This window comes from Botryllus schlosseri, chromosome 11 (genome assembly GCF_051294905.1).
Source record: "Botryllus schlosseri isolate E-star chromosome 11, Bs_hap1, whole genome shotgun sequence".
Classification (NCBI taxonomy): domain Eukaryota; kingdom Metazoa; phylum Chordata; class Ascidiacea; order Stolidobranchia; family Styelidae; genus Botryllus; species Botryllus schlosseri.
This window is the reverse complement of record NC_137246.1, coordinates 9,849,058-9,868,807: the sequence shown is the minus strand read 5'-3', so window position 1 is coordinate 9,868,807 and position 19,750 is coordinate 9,849,058. Positions and strand designations below refer to the sequence as shown.

The 19,750-nt window shown below is 40.1% G+C and overlaps 1 protein-coding gene and 1 pseudogene across 3 annotated transcripts in view; one reads left to right on the top strand and one right to left on the bottom strand.

The window, feature by feature from the left end:
- Positions 1-1,123: 1,123 nt before the first annotated feature.
- On the bottom strand, positions 1,124-8,050 carry LOC145450624 (medium-chain specific acyl-CoA dehydrogenase, mitochondrial pseudogene; annotated as a pseudogene).
- A 4,137-nt stretch (positions 8,051-12,187) lies between these two features.
- The window catches only part of LOC145451077 (heparan sulfate glucosamine 3-O-sulfotransferase 3B1-like), a 33,823-nt gene continuing 26,260 nt past the window's right edge, over positions 12,188-19,750 (top strand). For 2 of the 3 annotated variants that reach the window (XR_013918684.1, XM_080329567.1), the window contains exon 1: positions 12,188-13,733. Coding sequence is in view for 2 of the 3 variants with exons in the window: in XM_080329567.1 (XP_080185693.1) it covers positions 13,574-13,733 (160 nt within the window). In the remaining variant the exon portion in view is untranslated. The remainder of the gene's footprint in view (positions 13,734-19,750) is intronic. The other variant, XM_080329569.1, reaches the window with a different exon arrangement.

The following is a 19,750-nucleotide window of genomic DNA, read 5'->3' as shown; positions in this document are numbered from 1 at the left end:
AAACAACTTTGGAGTAGCCTTTGAGATCAGACACCCGCCATAGCCTAGGCCAGAGGTCTCAAACACGCGGCCCGCCAGAGCATTTAGTGCGGCCCGCGACGACATTTTAGATTTTTATGAATTTTACAATATATGAGTGTCACATATATCTTTCCAGGTTATAAAGTGAAAATTCCCTCATAAATTGCCCCGAAAGCCTGAAACTATTCATCAAACTTTCACAATCACATCAATTGCAAACGCGACCATGCAGTGGATGATTCACTATTTCGCCACATTTCCAATTCATGATGACAAAACCTGACCCTTAGACGATTCGTGACTGAAATTTGTGAGTTGGACTTGGACGCTACCTTTTTTAGAATTACTCAGACTCGGGCTAACTCGATGGCAAAATGAAAATGACTCGAGTGGACTCGGAGTGGCTCAAAATGCCGTGAATTTGTTAGAACCATGGACGCAACAAACTAATCGCGTATCAGGGAAATAGTAATAGATCAGAAGGTCGCAGCTTGGTTTTTCGTTAACTAAGTAAGTAGTTATGGCAACCATTGGCAATCTGTTAGTTACATCTTTGGTCGCTAAACCATGTTATTTCTTTGGTCGCTCAACCATATTATTAAGGCCACTTAAAGGTACAGAGTATACCGTAGTGGTACGCTCCAACGATGTAACAACAATGGGCCGCTCGGCGTTTCAATCATCAGGACACATTCATTAATATATTTAGGTTTTTTCTTCTCCTATATTTGAAGATATTTGGCCATGAGATTAATAGCCTACTTTTCAGAAATATACCCGAATCCTGGATTGGAATTACAATGCTCAACCTAAAAATGTTTTGATATCAGATCAGTCTCTATTATCAATCTGTTAAATTCAAAATACTCATAGTAGCTGCAAAATTATAACCCGATAGCTTTTATGATGGCATCATACATTTGTCCGCCCATATGGTGTCTATATCTTATAATTATTATATATCAAGTACAACAACAATTCTATTCAAATAGGTATAAATTGATGGTTCTTTTCGTGCCAGGCCTAAATAAATTGATGGTTCTTTTCGTGCCAGGCCTAAATTGATACAAGAGGAAATCACATTTTGACGATGTGTGTTTACTGTCAATCTTTTGGATCGGCTCACTTTCAATAGGACAATTAATTCCCGCCAAATAAGAACTACTTGGAAATACATAGAATACCCCTATAATGCTGCGGCCCGCGGCGTCGTCAAAACTGGAAAACTGGCCCGCGAGCACATTTGAGTTTGAGACCTCTGGCCTAGGCGAAGTAAATAAGAGGCATGCACACTGAATGAAAAGTAATGCAGAGACTATAAGACGCAAGCGACAAAATGAGGTGGCATGTGGCGGAGGGCGAGGTCGATGTTAGGTCGTGGTTCGGTAATCCTGAAGACTGGCTAGTATTGATTTAGAAGAAATTGCTTGTATTTCGACTTGAATGCGGACATGCTCAACGACTGTCGGATAGCCGTCGAGATGCTGTTCCACAATAAATTACAAATTAATTAAATTACAGCGCAATTTTCGCCCGAAGTAGATAACAGCATAACTGTGAATATGCAAATATCTCGAAATCGTGATGTGTGCTTATAGTCGGAATCACGGTCGGAAACTCATCAAGAATCACCTATAATCGCATCTCTGTTAAAAATTTGCTCTTCACCAAGTATGCCGAGAAACATATTCTCCTTTATTTAACCCGCGTGAAAGATTTTCACTCGTCGTATGATCGTCGATTTCATTGAGGAAAGAGTGTTTTATTTGCGGATATATAAGATAATATCGTTGGGTTATATTTTTCATCTGAACAAGTCACACACAATTAATGTACAATGCGATAAGACACAATGCGATGTCATGAACAGATAGGAGGATGTCGAACGACACGCATCAATAGCGATTCTTTACTTTAACTCTAACATCCACCTCGGCCTAGAGTGCCCGATGTCACAGTTCTTTTCGATGTTGATCTTTTCTAAGCCGCGGCCCTTTCTACTAGTTCTTTCCATTCCTTTTGAGTGCTTTCTTTCGTGGGATTACACTGTCAATAATATTGTGAGGGTTAATTTTGCCTAGATTATGATGACTATTATTATTTCATCTCCTGTAAACCCACGTGATCAGATTTGCCAGTGGAACTGATGGAATTCATGATTTCGGAAATTTAGGGCCTATAATTTTACATTGACAATTGAACATGTTCATTCCCGAAAGCTCGTTTCCATATATCTCACATTCGTATAAGATTTACTGACCCAGCTGGTTCATTTCCTTGTAGGCTACGCATCGTTTTATCGTGTTGCAAAAGACCAACAGGCGATAAGCACCGATTTTGTAAATATACAACAGCAGCAACCAGCAACAATTGCGAATGCAATTAAACTCATTTCTGGGAATGTATATTTTTAATTATTTGTAATATTTAAAAAATACTTTTGGACGCGGGTCCCCATAATAATATCAAGAGATCTCAGTGACACTATAAATCGCATAAAGTGCGAAGAAAACATATTACGACGAGTTGAATAAATCTGCCCCAAAATATATCAATTTTATGTTTATTTAAGAAATCCTTTTTGCCCCTTTCGAGCTTAGGTCACCTGACATTGTTGCATTTGAGGTGCGGTCATAGTTAGAGCCTGACCGATTATCGGTTCACTGATAATATCGAGTCAATATTAGGCCTAGTCATTAAAAGAATTATCGGTATCGGCCCTTGGAGGTGAAAAAATATCGGCAATTTTCGTGACGCCACAACATGATAGTATCAAGTCAGAAAACTATAATTCTTGACCGCTAGACTAAGAATATATTGCTATATTTCGTATATCTTACTCTTTCAAGGTGTGCACTGCAGATGCACACTGTGCAGATGCAGCTTTTCTTGTTTGTTTCACATTCAGGTATACGGCAATGGCTGTAAATCTATTGAAATAAATGCTCTGAAGTTTGAAAATGCTCCTTTTGAGGTAGATTCCACCTTATTTAAATATCGGCTGAATATATCGGTGTTATCGGTGAAGGTGTTAGATATCGGTTTTATTGGTATCGGCCTAAAAATCCAATATCGGTCGGGCTCTAGTTATAGTTACTAGGGCTGGTGTGAACTTGAGGTAAGAAAGATGTAGTTTATTGACGCGGAAATTTGTAATATATGAAAAAGGTTCACGTTCACAAACGAGCCTTGGTAGGTTCTGCACTGTGAACCTTTTTCATATATTACAATTTTCCGCGTCATTATACTACATATTTTGTTGAAATTCTTTGCATTTCAACTTCGGACCATGCACTCTATGCATGGCGCTGGCACCATAAAATAACTAAATGACACTAAACGAGCATGCGCCTAGCCAATCTCAAAATTTTTATACTTACACATGTTTGCTCAAAATATTCATCTTTCCGTTTGTGAATATTTAGTGACTCTATGCTGTGAGCTTCACCCGCAATCACACAACTTCAATAACGAAATGCACTTCTTGTAGGTATAGTCAGAATGATGCCTGTTTAACCAATCAATGAAATTGATATGCGATGAATACATTTTTGTCTCATGTAAAAAATCTAGAAGGCTAACGGGATCTATCTTGATTTGATATGTTTGTTGTATCATGAAAACCAAATTCGTGCAATTGGGGCGTTGGCTACCTTTGTTTATGGGGTAATATCGGTTGCAAGCATAGAAAGCCTTTTTACACTCGTCTGCTCAATATCAATGTAGCAGTAATAGTCAGACGCCGAATACAATGTCCGGTCTGGCCTAGACCATTAAGGCGTAAGCTTATATTCCCTTGCAACGCCTCGTCAAAATTGTTGGCAAAGCGACGGAAGATATTGATTTTATAGGATTGATATAGCATTTGATTGCTCCAGTTGATACAATTGATGACGTTTAAAAAGTCAGCATGTACTTCGGCATCATTGTGGCGTACTGTGGCCTGAGTCGTCGTTTGGTATCGTGCACAGCACATTATTATATCACTTCACTGTAGTGTAGGGGTGGAATTGGCAATATGACGTCACGTGACGTCATAGGTTCACGTTTGCGTTCACACTTCACATTGAACCTTTCAAAAAGGTTCGCGTTCACCCGAACCTGAACCTTTTAGGGGTTCGGGCTATCCCTAGTTACCATCTTGCGTAAGATTATTTGTTATTGTTTTGGTATGCATGGTTTTTCTACTACATTGGTCATTTGCACCAGGCCATTTCTTTATTATGATTCCGTATCTCCCCCTCTAGGTCTTTTAAGACACCGCGCTTACGCGGATCATAGGTGATGAGGAGCAGCCTATAGATAAACTTCCAATACTTAGGTATAGGAACTCAGTAACTGGAGTCGACCTTGGTTGTCCACTATTACAAATATTGTCACATTAACTGTTCGTAAATTCGTAAATTTACGATTTTTTCAGTGTTGTCGCCTTAGCGAATAATGGAACACTGTGCGTGGATAACTATAGAAAACCTCCCATCAATTGATGTACCAGTTTTTATTGGAGGCATTTAATAATAAGTCTGTGCTATAGAAAACGAGACAAAATGCAGTGGAATTTCGCAAATAACGCGCACAATCTGGAGAATGTATATGATAACACACATGACCTAATCGAAGAAATATATAATTAGCCTAAGAGCTACTCAGAGCCTCAGAAAAATAACTCTGAAATATGCATAGGATAGAGAGAATTGGCTTCTAAAATGGCGGGAACTATAGGTAGATCTATATAAAGACAATATATAGCTAAAAAATACGCCCACATATTTCGCAAATTTCTGTTACGCATACCTCGACAAATGTTCGCGGGAAATAATAAGCCGCTGAATTTGCGATGTTCCGTCGTAAATCTGGAATATTTTTGCATCCCGCATAAGTTTCTCTACGGGGTAGTCCTTGTTATATCCAGCACCTCCGAAAATCTGAACAGCGTCAGTAGTACATTTATTCACGGCATCCGATGAAAAGGCTTTTGCTATGGATGAATGTAGTGTGCTTTTAAGATTGCGATCAATCATCCATGCCGACTTATACGTCGACATACGTGCTAACTCGACCTGAATTGCCATTTCAGCCAGCATGAAGGCGACGGCTTGATGTTCCCCGATCAATTTCCCCATCGTTCGCCGTTCCATTGCATATTTTGTGGCTTCATCAAGTGCTCTTTGTGCCAAGCCAGTGGCCGCTGCGGCGACAACAGGTCTCACTTTATCGAATACCGACATTGCTATATTAAATCCATCCCCCTCCTTTCCCAGTAAATTGTCTTTGGGAATTACAACGTCCTCGAATGATATCCCAGCTGTGTTTGAGCACCGCTGTCCCATATTATCTTCTTTTTTGCCTGGAGTCACTCCTGGCGCGTCTGCGTCGACGATGAAGCCGGACAAAGATTTATACGGAGATACTGATTTTTCTGAGTTCGTTTTAGCGAGGACGAAGTACCAGTTCGCCACTCCGCCGTTTGTAATCCACATCTTCTGTCCATTCATTACGAAGCTGCCGCCCTTTTTATCAGCTTTCGTTGCGATCGCTGCAACATCAGACCCTGTACCAGGTTCTGTCACAGCGTACGCGCACATTAACAGCTGTTCCGTCATTCTTCCAAGATATTTCTTTTTCTGGTCATGATTTCCGGCCACTAAAAGAGGAGTTTGACCTAGTCCATTCGCATCTGCTGCGTTGTGAACGCCGGTACACCCGTATCCAACCTGTTCCGTTACTATGCTATTTACGAGAAGTCCCTGACCTGCTCCGCCGTATTCGTTGGGAATTTGAAGGTTCAAGAATCCAAGATCATGGAATTGACGCAAGATTTCCCATGGGTACTCGCCGGTTCTGTCAAGCTCTGGCGCTTTTGGAATAACCTCTTCGGCTACTAACTTTTTCACGGCGTCCTGTATTTCTTTCTGCTCGTTTGATAGTTCGAATGAAAGTCCACCGGTATGTTTAAACCGTCTTCGAAGATAGTGAGGCAGCCTTATTGTTGCACTACGCCGGATGGAATGCGCAAATGCTGATAACAAGAACTGACCGGGCATTGTAATTGTGACGTCACTGTTACATTAATTGAAAGCTCCGCGATGAATATTTAGATTACTCGTAAGTTATGAGCATTATCCCTGCATTGTTGACATTAGATGAAATATCCTGCTTTTTACACCAATTGCTTCAGTGTGTATCGTTTATGGATAACGTAATGGAACTTATTAGAATTTCAGATCATCAATAAATGAATTATCTTCATGATAACACTGATGCGGCGCTATATATTCGATATAAAAACGAGTATTACGTTGGTTAGCTCGTACACCGCGCACGTTGGAGTAGATTGCTATACTATAAATAATAGTTACAAACTTTGGAGTGTGAAAATAAAGATAAATACAGCAAACGCATATACGAATAATGTAATATTCATTGGTAGAAATCTATAAAACGGTCACCGCGCACCTGTACATCGGCAAAGCATCTGGATGATGTAGACGAAAATAAAGCCAAAAAATCCTTACAGTAAAGAACTGCTTTTGCTTTGTGTGAGTACCCAAGTAGGTGTTGCTTACCTGTACTACTTACTCAAGTTGTTATGCCGACTTTTTACACTTTGGATCTTGTCAAGTAGAACGTAGTTTTGAGTTATGCCGGTATCCCAATATGACAGAAAGAGCCCCTCTATTTTGAATCGTGAATACTGTATATACCTTCGATGTGGCACCTGTATTATTACTCGTTAACCATTTTGCTTAGTCGCGAAGATGCACACTGCAATTTGGAAAGGGTTCCCTTCGAATAATCGATCGTGTCAAATCTACACTATACTCTGCTATTCGCCATCACGCCATGGTGTAAATTACCAACAAAACACCACGAACACCACAAACAATATCCTCGCCAGTCAACAACTGCCGCTTTCATTCTTGCCAATTAGCATACTTGTTCAATGACGGACAGTTCTAACCATAATTCTAACATTTTGTGCAACGATGCGTAATTCAAACACTCGAGGTCACAATTTAGTCAAGATTCATTTCTTTACGTTATAAATGTCAAAATATCCAATTTTAGGTAAAAAATAATCGCCCTAATAATACCAGCTAGTTCCCAATTATCCATTGGCGAGCTATAACGATCGAGTGGCGGGGAAAATGTACAGTCGTTTCCGTCCGAATTCGCTCGGCAGTCAAGGCGGCTAAACTGACACCGCAAAGAATTGGCAGTTGAGTTAAAAATTAGCACATGCTGGCTTATGTGAAGATCGGATGTAGGGAAATCTAAATTACAAGGGTGAGCCCGGATATGGTAATAGTCGAATTCATTATGCGTTGCTCAACTCTAATATGATGAGATTTCGTCCACATCATAATGTCATAACACGGAAATACGATAATATATTCGAAAGCTATTGTAACTCTCTCCGTAAGTATTCTTTGGCACGAATAACACAGCTGCTGCACCTGCAACACCTCGATCACTGATGAGCTGCTATACAACTTGCAAGTGTTCTAGTAGCTGCTGACGAAACTCTGCAGTTGATATATGACGTTCATTTCACAATTCGCCATTTCATTGTCTCGTTTTGGTGAATCCGTTTAATAATTAACATATGGCACAATGCTTATAGCTTACTGCGGGAATGATAGAAGACCACATATCATAAATATCTAGTTGTCTTATTTTCATGGCCTTATGCTATTCCCATTGGTTGTTGTTGATTGCCGATTCAACCGGACGTAACATAACATAACATCCTTGGGTTATATTTTTCATCTGAACAAGTCACACACAATGTACAATGCGATAAGACACAATGCTATGTCATGAACAGATAGGAGGATGTCGAACGACACGCATCGGTAGCGATCCTTTTATTCTAACATCCATCTCGGCCTAGAGTGCCCGATTTCACAATTCTTTTCGATGTTGATCTTTTTGAAACCGTGGCCCTTTTTACAATAAATCTCATATTTTCGCTGTATTGGCTGGATAAAAAATCAGCTCAATCGTACTATAAGGTTCAGAAATTCAATCTACTTGTTATTTTGACACGCCGAAGACTGTTTTAAATCAAAATACATCAACATACTTATATTTCGGGGTATTAGATTTATCATAATTGGAGACTTTCACGGATATCCTGTACATAAATAAACTTCAATCATGTATATCAGTATTTACCTAAATACTAAGATAACGTTGCATTAATTGAATCAGTTTTATGTCAATTGTGTCAACCACCTATTTTAAATTCAAAATGATCAGTTGGAATACAATATTAATAACTTATCTTAAACAAAATTGGTTCTTGACCTCGACCTCGCCCTCCACCACATGCCACCTCATTTTGTCGCTTGCGTCTTATATTTTCTGCATTACTTTTCATTCAGTGTGCATGTCTCTTCTTTACTTCGCCTAGGCCCTAGGCTAAGGTTGGTGTATGATCTTAAGGGCTACTCCAAGTTGTTTCGACACCTTCGTATCTTTTCAAGATGTCGCAGTCTTGTGATGTTTTGAAATGATGAAAATATTAATAAATAACTGATTGATCTGTCAAAGATTCCAGATTTAAGTATCTCGTTTGATATGGATACTAGGTATACGCACTTTTTTGGCTTTACGGAAAATCCATTTACAAGTGAAAAGAGATGAGACGCATATCAGTATTTTATTTAAGCTTTCCAGGGACAAACTTGATAGCTTCATACTCCTATTTCATCTTGATAGAATGACCAATTGGTACATAGGAGAAAATATATTTCCATTGTGCAAAAGTACAATTTTTAGGCTTGACCAACTGTTTTTTTTAACAAACAAAGTATTCGCATCAGGTCATGTTAATATTGATGGAATAACTGAGAACGACATAAGTGTTCAAGGGCTGTTAAAAAAGAAACTTTTTTTCCTCAATCTTGCTGGCTACGTGATTAAATCGTTAGGTTGCCTTAAAAACGACGCACACCAAATTTGAATTCATTTCAACCAATAATCGCGGATTTCGAGTTTGAAAATTTTGAGTTTACTCAAAAACGTAATTTTTTTTTCAAATTTTCCTGTCAACCCCATGAAAATGTTGCGCAAATTTTTTTTTTTGCATTCTTGGGTAAACTCAAAATTTTCAAACTACGAAATCCGCGATTATTAGTTGCTCCGTCACAGGATCATGGTGTAATTCCAAAAATTGCATCAATTTGTGACTGCATCACGAAGATGCATATTGCGATTTTCTTCATCTATGCAACTGGATTGTAATTTGGCAAATAACGTCCAATTTTATGTATATCAGGGGTGGTCCACCTTTTCGGCCAAAGGGACACATGAGATTTACGAACCATTGTGCAGGCAACTGGAATGTTGATAACCTTTTTGTTATTCGTCCGATAGGAGCGAACCAAATTAGGTATCATTGCAAACAAGATCTATATTACTACGCTTTAAAATTGATAACAATTAAGTCAAGCAAATGAGCAGTGTGCACTGTGCAGTCACGACCTGGTCGCGCGAAGCGCGAAATTTTATCAAAGGTTAAGAATGAATTATATCAATAAATATGTTACTTACATATATTGGGGGTCGCATCTGTACACCATTGTGCTCATCTGGCAAGGACAGGATTATTCGGCGTCTAGACATAGCAATATCGACTGTTTCGGTGAACATGCCTCTATCATTTTGTGCAAATGTTTTATCGCCGACGATCTCGCTGCGAGCGCACAAGCGAAGACGCATGTTGGACGACACGTTATCTCCTATAATTGGGAAAATAGTTTGGCTCAATTCCGTAAATAACGCGCATTTATAATTTTCAAGGGGGGCTCCAATACTGAATGCAAGAAATCTAGTGACAATAAATCACGCGAAGTGCTGAGAAAAATTTCAAGTCAAATAAATCTGCTACGAAATATTCTACTTTATGGTCATATAAGAAGATCTGCGATCAATGTGGCTGGTCACTGGTTACACCAATGCGTCAGAACGGATGTTTTTGTCATCATCGGTCAGGCTAATCAAATTTTGGTTGGCTTTGCAATTTTACCTGATGTTATAAATAAATTCGAGAATTACCTTGCAGGGAACACAAAACCTTCTCGTGTGTCACATTGAGTCTGCAAGCCACTGGTTGACCGCGCATGATCTGTATCGTTGGTAATAACAGTAATCGGTGGTACCAGAGGTGGTCAAAGTAGTCAAAAAAGCTACTCAAGTAGAAGTGGAAGTAGCGACGAATAAATCTACTCAAGTACGAGTAGAAGTACTTCTTCCATAAGCAACCTAAAACTACTTGAAGTAGAAGTAGAATTTACTGACTTTAAAAGTACTCAAGTAAGTAAGTAGTTGTGAAAACGATCCTAATTCGTTCACATGGATTGTAAAAAGGTGCAAATTGAGTTATGCGAAAGGTGACGAGCTTTATTCATATTGATGCATACTAGCAGTAATCCAATTTTCGATAGCATAAGCATTCGTCCACATCATAGGATGAAATGATAGTATCATTATGGAAATGCGATACTTATCCTCTGTTTTCTCGAACAGCACGTTTTAGAAAATAGCATGGTATGTCGCCATCCCCCATATTATAAGGTCCGTAGTTTAGTCGAAGAGCAATACGGAGAAGTTGTATATGATACGGTGTAAACACTTTGCGCGATTAGTAAACGTCAATAAAAATATGGGGGACCGTAAAAATGCCATACTGTGCAGTTTTATTTCCGGAAATTAAAGGCATTACTTAACTTCACTTGCTTTTATACTTCAACATGTATTTTATTCAGACAAAAGAACTGATATTAATTATAACTCAAAGTATATGATACTGGGAGTTGAAAATAAAACATAAATACTACTTCTCAGGGTTGTAACCAAGTCACAAGGCTCCGAGTCACAAGTCAATCTCACTTTTATATTTTTGACTCGAGTCAAGTCGAGTCATTTTCAATTCCCACCGAGTCAAGTCCGAGTCCAAGTCAGCGAACAGAGGATCGAGTCCGGGTCATGGTATTATGACTCGAGTCCGAGTCCAATTCATTGTGTTGACTGCTCAGTTTCAAGTTAAAGTCTTCCTAAACCCACTTATTTAACTCGTTTTGGTGATATTGAATGGTTCGCATTTATAATATATCAATTTTCCCCACTTTTAGCAGTTTCTAGTCGCATTTTCAAGCATCAGTACCAACAAACCAAATCCCAATAATGTGTTGGCTTCGAAATTACAATGAAATGTCGGTCTTGGCCGTCTGTATCTCGAGTCAATGACTTGCTTCGAGTCATGCGCAATGACTCGAGTCCAAGTCGAGTCAATACACAGATTGACTCGAGTCGAGTCGAGTCATTTCCGTATTTTGAGATTTTGAGATTTTTTTGAGATTTTGATATTGGATGAAAAACGTGTTCCGCTTTTAGAAGTAGCAGGGTTGTAATGACTCGAGTCATGACTCGACTCGAGTCACGATTTTCGGATGACTCGAGTCGAGTCATGACTCGAGTCATTACAACCCTGCTACTTCTAAAAGCGGAACACGTTTTTCATGCCTTCAGTCCAGAAAGTTTCAAAGGCGTTATGCTAAAACAGAACAAAAACTAACAAAAAAGTCAGAGTCCACTTTTCCAGGTTAGGACGTGCCATGGACATGCTAGATTACGATATGACAAGTATATGATAGATTGCGAAACATCAGTTTAAAACGATATGATGAGCCATATATACTGTGATGAATTATTTCATATGGGCGAAGGGCGACAATGTGGTGTGAACGCAGGGATATCCAGTTCCAGATATCCATGTGTGAACGGAATCACACCAACCCGCCACCTAAATTATATTCATCGATACTTTCCTGAAATCATACTGGTAACTCTGCATCTACTGCGCGCGAAGTGCGACGAAAATTCTGGGATTTACTCAACTCTTATGAAAACTAAATGTTGATGCTCCGTGAAAACAGCCCCGAAATTTTTCAGGCTATCTTCCTGATTGGAAGATATAACTACTTCTACTTGACAAACTGAAGATAGCGAAAAGTAAGTAAGTAGATCACAAAATATTACGAAGTAGAAGTAGAAGTTGCGAAAATCAGATCTACTTGAGTAAGTACCAGAAGCAGTGGAAAACTACTTGAGTACTTCGAAAAAGTAGAAATACTTCGTTACTGACCACCTCTGGGTGGTACATAAAAATCCTATTGAAAATCTTTCGAAAGCAGTTGTTTTCATTATAAAGAAGTTGAAGTCGGAGTCGGAGTCAGAGTCAGAGTCAAGGTCATTTTGACAAACTCCGACTCCGACTCCAGCCATTATAGTTTTCACGACTCCTACTCCCACTCCATCAAGCGAAAATTAGTCAAACTCCGACTCCGACTCCACAGCCCTTTTCAGAACGCACAGTTTTGACGGCGTCATAAACACGTTTCCTTTAAATGCGATTCAGCAATAAATGACATACTGCCGTGTTAAACTTGCCCTCTTCGCGTTCTTTTGTGAAGACGATTGCAACAAAGCAATCTCTACTAGGCCTTCTTAGTAGTAGCGGTTCTCAGGTTGACGATAAGGCTACTAGTCATGTTCCGGATTTTCTGAAGTTTTGTTCCATTCATGACGTGTGCAAATGTGGCATCTCTCAGTTGCTTACCATGGAAGCCATGTACGAAATTCACTTGACGTTGAATCCAGCACTCTCTCGACTCGCAGCCTTGAAACCATGTTAACCGTCGCCGAGGTATTTCCTATAAATGCCGTTCTGTCATTAATCAGTATAATCACCGATAAATTATTGAGGTAAATTCACGCACACTCACCAAATAAGATAATTTCTGCAAAAAGGGATAAGAACCACAGCTCTTTTGTAATTTTTTAACTCTAGCAACACGTGTGCCACAGAAGCACGGCGTTTTCGTCTGCGATAGTACTGTATGACTCATCATAATTACTGCACGGCTTTCTTTATACAATGGATTGTTCATTCATTAAATTGTAAGTGATGTGCATGGTATCGGCAGGTCGCCTACAATTTTTACAAGGGTTAAGAGTCAGTAATATAAATATATCACTTCACAAGAGCATTGGCAATCGCAAGCGCGAAAATATGATATCCAATCCTTACTATATTTGAGCAGTGATGGACAGGACATGCCTGGGGCATACGTGCTTATTTTTTATTATAGCAAACTAGATCGGCGAGCGTGTCAGTATATTTAGCCTCTGCGAATAGATCCACGCCGCAAGATTTGTAGCTGTTGCGATTACTTCGAAAATCCAACAGATTGGAGTCACGACTTTTAGTAATCTTAGGTGTCGGAAATTGGGTATAGGCGGCGATATTGGTGCAGCATCACTTCTGCAATACTGTTTACGATCAAAATGAGCAAAATGCAATATACGTTTGGGAAGGCAGTATCAGATAGATAAGAAGATAGTGAATTGATCCCAAAACTGTTATATCGATCCCACATAATTTATAAACTGATTTACTCACAGTGACTGCAATGTTTTTTAATATTATTTGATTAACTATTATCCAGCTAAATTCACTAGCAATAGATTATACCGCTTGAATAATATGTTCACTCGTACCAAACTTCGATGGATTATCGTATTTATTTCGTGTCTCCTTGTGATTTTCCTGGCCCGCGAACTGCCGACAGCATCCTATATATTTGGAATCCGCAAAGACAAAACGGAGGGATACAACAAATTTGATGATCACTCAAAGAATCAATGTGAGTGTATACCAGTAGTTATAGGCCTGTTATAGGACTCAAATGCCCCCCGGCGTCCAGACAAACGCGAATCGCGACTTCATATTAATAAAATCAATTCCACTTTCGCGTCTACAGTTAAATCTCCTGCATTCTTCTGCACCGAGCGAGATAGTTGTGCGTCCGGCTTCTCGATCGGTAGGTCGTGGGTTCAATCCCCGGCCGGGTCAGACAAACGCGAATCGCGACTTCATATTAATAAACTGAATTCCACTTTCGCGTCTACAGTTAAATCTCCTGTATTCTTCTGCACCGAGCGAGATAGTCGTGCGTCCGGCTTCTCGATCGGTAGGTCGTGGGTTCAATCCCCGGCCGGGTCAGACAAACGCGAATCGCGACTTCATATTAATAAACTGAATTCCACTTTCGCGTCTACAGTTAAATCTCCTGTATTCTTCTGCACCGAGCGAGATAGTTGAGCGTCCGGCTTCTCGATCGGTCTGTCGTAGGTTCAATCCCCGGCCGGGTCAGACCAAAGACTCGAAAACTGGTATCCGCGGCTATCCTGCTGCTAGGTGTTCAGCAATTACGGATAGCATGGAGGAGAAAAAACCGGTGGTGCAAACTAGATGACCTTACTATAAAGGCCGTGTCGCATCTCCGTCGTCAAAGCATCTCGATGGTGCAGGCGAAAAAGAATACCATCTCTCTCTCTCTCTCTCTCTCTCTATTCCTCACAAAACATACGCTAACGCCAGATTACCACTAAAACAAAGGATGCGTTTAAGCATCCCAACTTATATCGTCCTTACAGCCCCTTTTAGCGGTTTATAACTGTATTCGGCTGGTCAATCATCGTGTTCTTGCCAATTCCGTTGTTCGCGAATAAATGTGCTGCTAGAATAGAACCCCAATATGATCCGTAATATAATATAATGTAATATATACTACGTATACCACAATTGAACGTACAGGCATAATTTGGATTAAAATGTTGTACTTGATTTATATCGCGGTATAAGTCTGAGGACGTTCTGGTTTCGTGTGCAATGGGTGTATATTCACACCCGTACATCAGGGGTGATACACACTCTTTTCGCTAAGACTGTACCAAAGGATAAACTGTTATAATTCTATTCTCCGTGATCCCATAATTCGTATGCATAAATGCCAACATGCAACTCACCTACCGTCAAGAAATAGCAGACGGGTTTATCAAATTACAATAAATTCCGCTCAATTCGGACACTTTGGTTTCACTCACGTTTGACCGAATTAAGCAGAGAATCAATTTTCGTTTCATGGTCATGTATACAGGCAGGCATTGCTGTAAAATACTGTTCAGTTGATTAATAAATGGTCTGCAGCTGCGCTATAGGCTACTGCAGTAATTGGCACTGATCGCATAAAACGTACGAGAGTTATACCTTCAGATTAGTTGAATGTACAATATTTCCATATCAAGCAATTCAACAAATACTGTATTGTATGCTGTATAGCAGGGGCGGGCAACATACGGCCCGCGAAGGGATTTTGTCCGGCCCGCGGACAGTTTTCCGTCTTTACATGATAGTGTGGCCCACGGCCCCAGTCTTTCGAGATTCCCCACTACTTGCTTGCATACGTCAAATTTTAGTGATTGTATGTCAGTATACACAGCGAGCGAGGGTGGAGCTTATGGCCTTATGCACCATTGTCAGCCCAGAGTTGATCGTGACCTGCGTTACCGTGATCAATGATCAAGTTCATTGTTGATCGCTTTGCACCATTGTCGCGCATGAAATGTTCAAATGATCTCGCTCCGAAAGTTCATCTGCTCAATTTTAACCCTGCATCGCAACTCTCAACTAATTTCTGATTGCTACGAAGGTTAAAGACAATGACTAGCATGATTACGACACACAGGCTGTGGGCTGCTATATTAAAAACAAAATCGCAAAAGTTTATGCTTTGCTGGACAGCAAGACTTCAGCTCGTTATTTGGTACGGCTTTGTGCCATCTAGAAAAACATATCACCCCTCGATTTATCCACAGTCGAAGATGTCGCGACGACTTGCGCAAACACATATTTCGATGTCTGGATCGGGGAGAATTTATCAATAGATTACTAACCCCGTATGTTAGTAATCTATAATTTATCAGTACTTTCAATCTCAACCGATACACTAGAATTACACGACTTGTCCAAAATGCCATCATCGTCGAATGGGTTGTCGTTCTGTTTAATTTGAGACTGCATTATTCCACAAGTCTTGTCAAAGGCTCCTCTGAAGATGTCGGTCTGCCGCCTCCATTTAGAGCAGTGGTTCCCAACGTGGGCGATATCGCCCCCCAGGGGGCGATTTGGCGGTCCAGGGGGGCGAAAATAGCGAAGGGGGCGATAGGGGGCGATGGCGCGTTGAAACCGCTATATTGGAGTCTAGGACCGCAATTACCGCACTCCAAACCCCCAATTGGGATGGGAGGCCCGAGCTCGAAGGGTCCCAAAATTTGTTCATGAATTAACATGAATTAGAGTAATATTTGGGAAATTTATGCAACTTTTTAAAAATATTTTCGCGCTGCGCGCGATTTAGCGATGTCACATTTCTTGCTTATTGGATAACCGTCACCCAAGAAATAATACGCATGAGATATAGAAAAAGGCATCGCTCAGCCATTACCACGCCATGACGCAGCAAGGCATATGAAATTTCAGGCCATGTAATATGCGACTTCGAGAAGTGTGCCAGAACGAGAAAACCTTGGCGGAAAAGCACTGTCTTTATGCTGACCGACTTCGATATATGTACCATATATGATACACATATATGTGTAATTGTCCATAGGCCCCTAAATGGCTGGCGCCAAATGTTCCTGTCCTGGCAATCAGAATCCCACAAGACAAATGCCATCCCGCAGAGAAAAATCAATTGTGAGTGCAGAAATACCAATTCTAAATCGTGTTCGTCTTTTAGTTCAGTACGTATGGGCGATTTGAATATCTTTTGACATAGCAGACATGCCACGAAATGCCATCACCTAACGAAGTCTTTATACCCACGGGTCCGCCAGAATATTTTTAATTAATAATTACGGATCCTACATTTTCCAAGACACCTCACTCAGCTCTACCGGTAAATCTGAATACATGAGCAGAGAGAGGATAAAAAATTGACAGCAATATATATGCAATTCCCGAACATATTGACCGATCCAATCATGGATGATAGAAATTTTTCGCGCTTCACGCGAATTAAGCCGACTAACTAATTAAAGAGTCCAATAGTTTTTGCTGAGAAGTAGCGGTAAAGAGGTATCGGGGAGGAGTCTGAGGGGCAAAGCCCCCCAGACGTTTGGTTTATCACCATATCGGGGCCCAAAGACACACGTTTTGGGGGCTGACGAAGTGCTGTTACGGTCCTTTTGGAGTCAAGTCGGAGAAATGACCTTTTTAAGGTCAAATCGTCGGCGATTACAGTTTGTATGCCTATTTTTCGGTTCCCAATATTTGGGGGGCGATGATCGGTGCGGAGCTTGAAAAGGGGGCGATGAGTCGAAAAAGGTTGGGAACCACTGATTTAGAGCTTGTTATAATGCCGTCTTTCCGTGCATTTACTCTTTGTCCGCTCCTTAATACTATGCCGATTATTAAACGATAGCTATAAATAAGAGACGCCAATATATATTTTTCCATTGCACGGAAGTTTTTCGATCCTGTCATGTCGGGCTATATTGAATATGTATCCTAAACCTACTAATTGAAAGGATTAGGGACAGATAAATCATGGGTTCTGTTGTACCCTACCGGTAGTCAATGCTTGTAGTCAATGCTTGTATTATGCCAACATATTTGAATCACATTCGGCATTACACCGCTTCCTAATTACACATACCTATATTATATTCTTCACCAGAACGCATTTAATCGTTTTATACATCAATTACTTGTCGGCCTGACCATTTCCTCCGCGAGCAAATGCGAGATTTTAACAATTTTTCGCGTTGACCTTGGTTTGAACCACCGACTGTGGTGGTTCAAATATCACCCAAAAACGAGAGAATTTGAACTTTCTTTACCTCTCGTAAGCAGACATGGGGTAATCGCGATTAGTAATCGTAATCGATTACGACGATTACAGCATTTTCAAGTAATCGTAATCGCAATCGATTACATTAAAAAAAAATCCTACGTAATCGTAATCGTAATCGACTACTTCACATATCTAATCGATTACTTTGTGAAAGAACGATTACTTTTTATTTGTACAATTAATATGACATAATCGAACATTCGTGAACAAGGAAGACATATTATACCAGGTTATTAATAGCGCAAACGGTTGATTTTCAAACGCCACTGCTCATTATTACGTCAGAAGTATTAGCTCGTCCTTGCGTAAGAAGTATCCACACGTAGTAAATATATATTCGATGTAAATTGTTGTGTGATTGTTAGGACAGTGTAAGCCATGCTGCATATCAGGTTATCAATACACTCCAGACGCGACTACCTCGCTTCAAGATAATAATCACCACTCTGCCTAGTTTCAAATAGTAACTTATGTATTGATGTTTGGTTATCCTTAGTTAAACGCAGTTTGACCGTTGCTGCTTGGCGAGCAGTAGGCCTATCTATGTAGTATACGTATGCATTATACCAGGCATATATAGAACTATATAGGGATACCAGGGATATATAGTTCTATATATCCCTGTATTGTACGTACACCGGAGAAAGATTTGAAATAAAACATAACGTTGGTTAAAATCAACAGCTGCTGATATAAATCATAAACGAGCCGTTCTTTGCCGTTTCTCGTAACGGCAGGTTTCAGTATCTGTATTAAGCGTAAGGTAGAATTTCAAGTTCATCTCATATGACTCTACTTGAAACGGGTGCCAATCGTTAATTTCAAATTCTTCACTGGACATTTATAACTGTCGCGATAGTCATCCGCTTATACACCATGTTAGTGTGGGTTTTAGGTACAATCAGGACCAAAACAGCAATTCGTCCCCCACTTCCAACCTTGGTATTGGTAGGGTTGTAACCAAGTCACAATGTTCCGAGTCACAAGTCAATCTTATTTTTATAGTCTTGACTCGAGTCAAGTCGAGTCATTTTCAATTCACCTCCGAGTCAAGTCCGAGTCCAAGTTAGCCAGGAAAGGGGCGAGTCCGCGTCATAGTGTTTGACTCGAATACGAGTCCAAGTCGCTATGTTCACAGATCAGTTTTTAGATCAATCCGGTACAACCCACTTTTTTCAACTCTGCTCGAGTGATATAGAATGGCTCGTATTCATAATATAGTAATTTTCATCAGTTTTCACAGTTTACGGCCCTATTTCCAAGTATCAGGACTGATAGACGAAATACAAATAATGTGGTAACTTTACTATTCTTCGAAGTTACATGGAATGTCTGTCTTGGCCGTTCTAGTCTCGAGTCATATGACTTGGTTCGAGTCATGCAAAATGACTCGAGTACAAATCGAGTCCATACAAAAATTGACTCGAGTCAAGTCAATTTACGCATTTGAAAAAATGACTCGAGTCAGGTCTAGTCACCAAAAAATCGCGACTCGAGTTATTACAACCCTGGGTATTGGGGCCCCATAGGGTGGTCAGTTTTCAAGTTGATGACTGAATTTCGTCAATAATATTGGTTATTGCATTATATTGCTATTCATTCAGATTTACCGGTAGAGCTGGGGACACGTAATTCATAATTATAGCATCTGGTATGTTGTTATGATTACTTTATTGTATGTTGTTAATTCGTGACCTCCCGTCTTTTATATAATCAAAAGATACTGTAGTCGCCAACACGTAGCAGCCAAAAAGAAAAAACATTCGTGAGACGCACACACAAATTGTCATGTCTTCATTCCTCTGTGAGTGCCCCGGGTGGCATTTGCATTGTTGGGACTCAGATAGGAAGGACCAGACTATTCGTCACGCCCACAGAGCGCGGCTACTGACGATGGACATATACCCAAAGTTTTGGCAAAGGTCATTCTTTGGTAGTACATTTTGTAGAGTTGCATGTTGGCC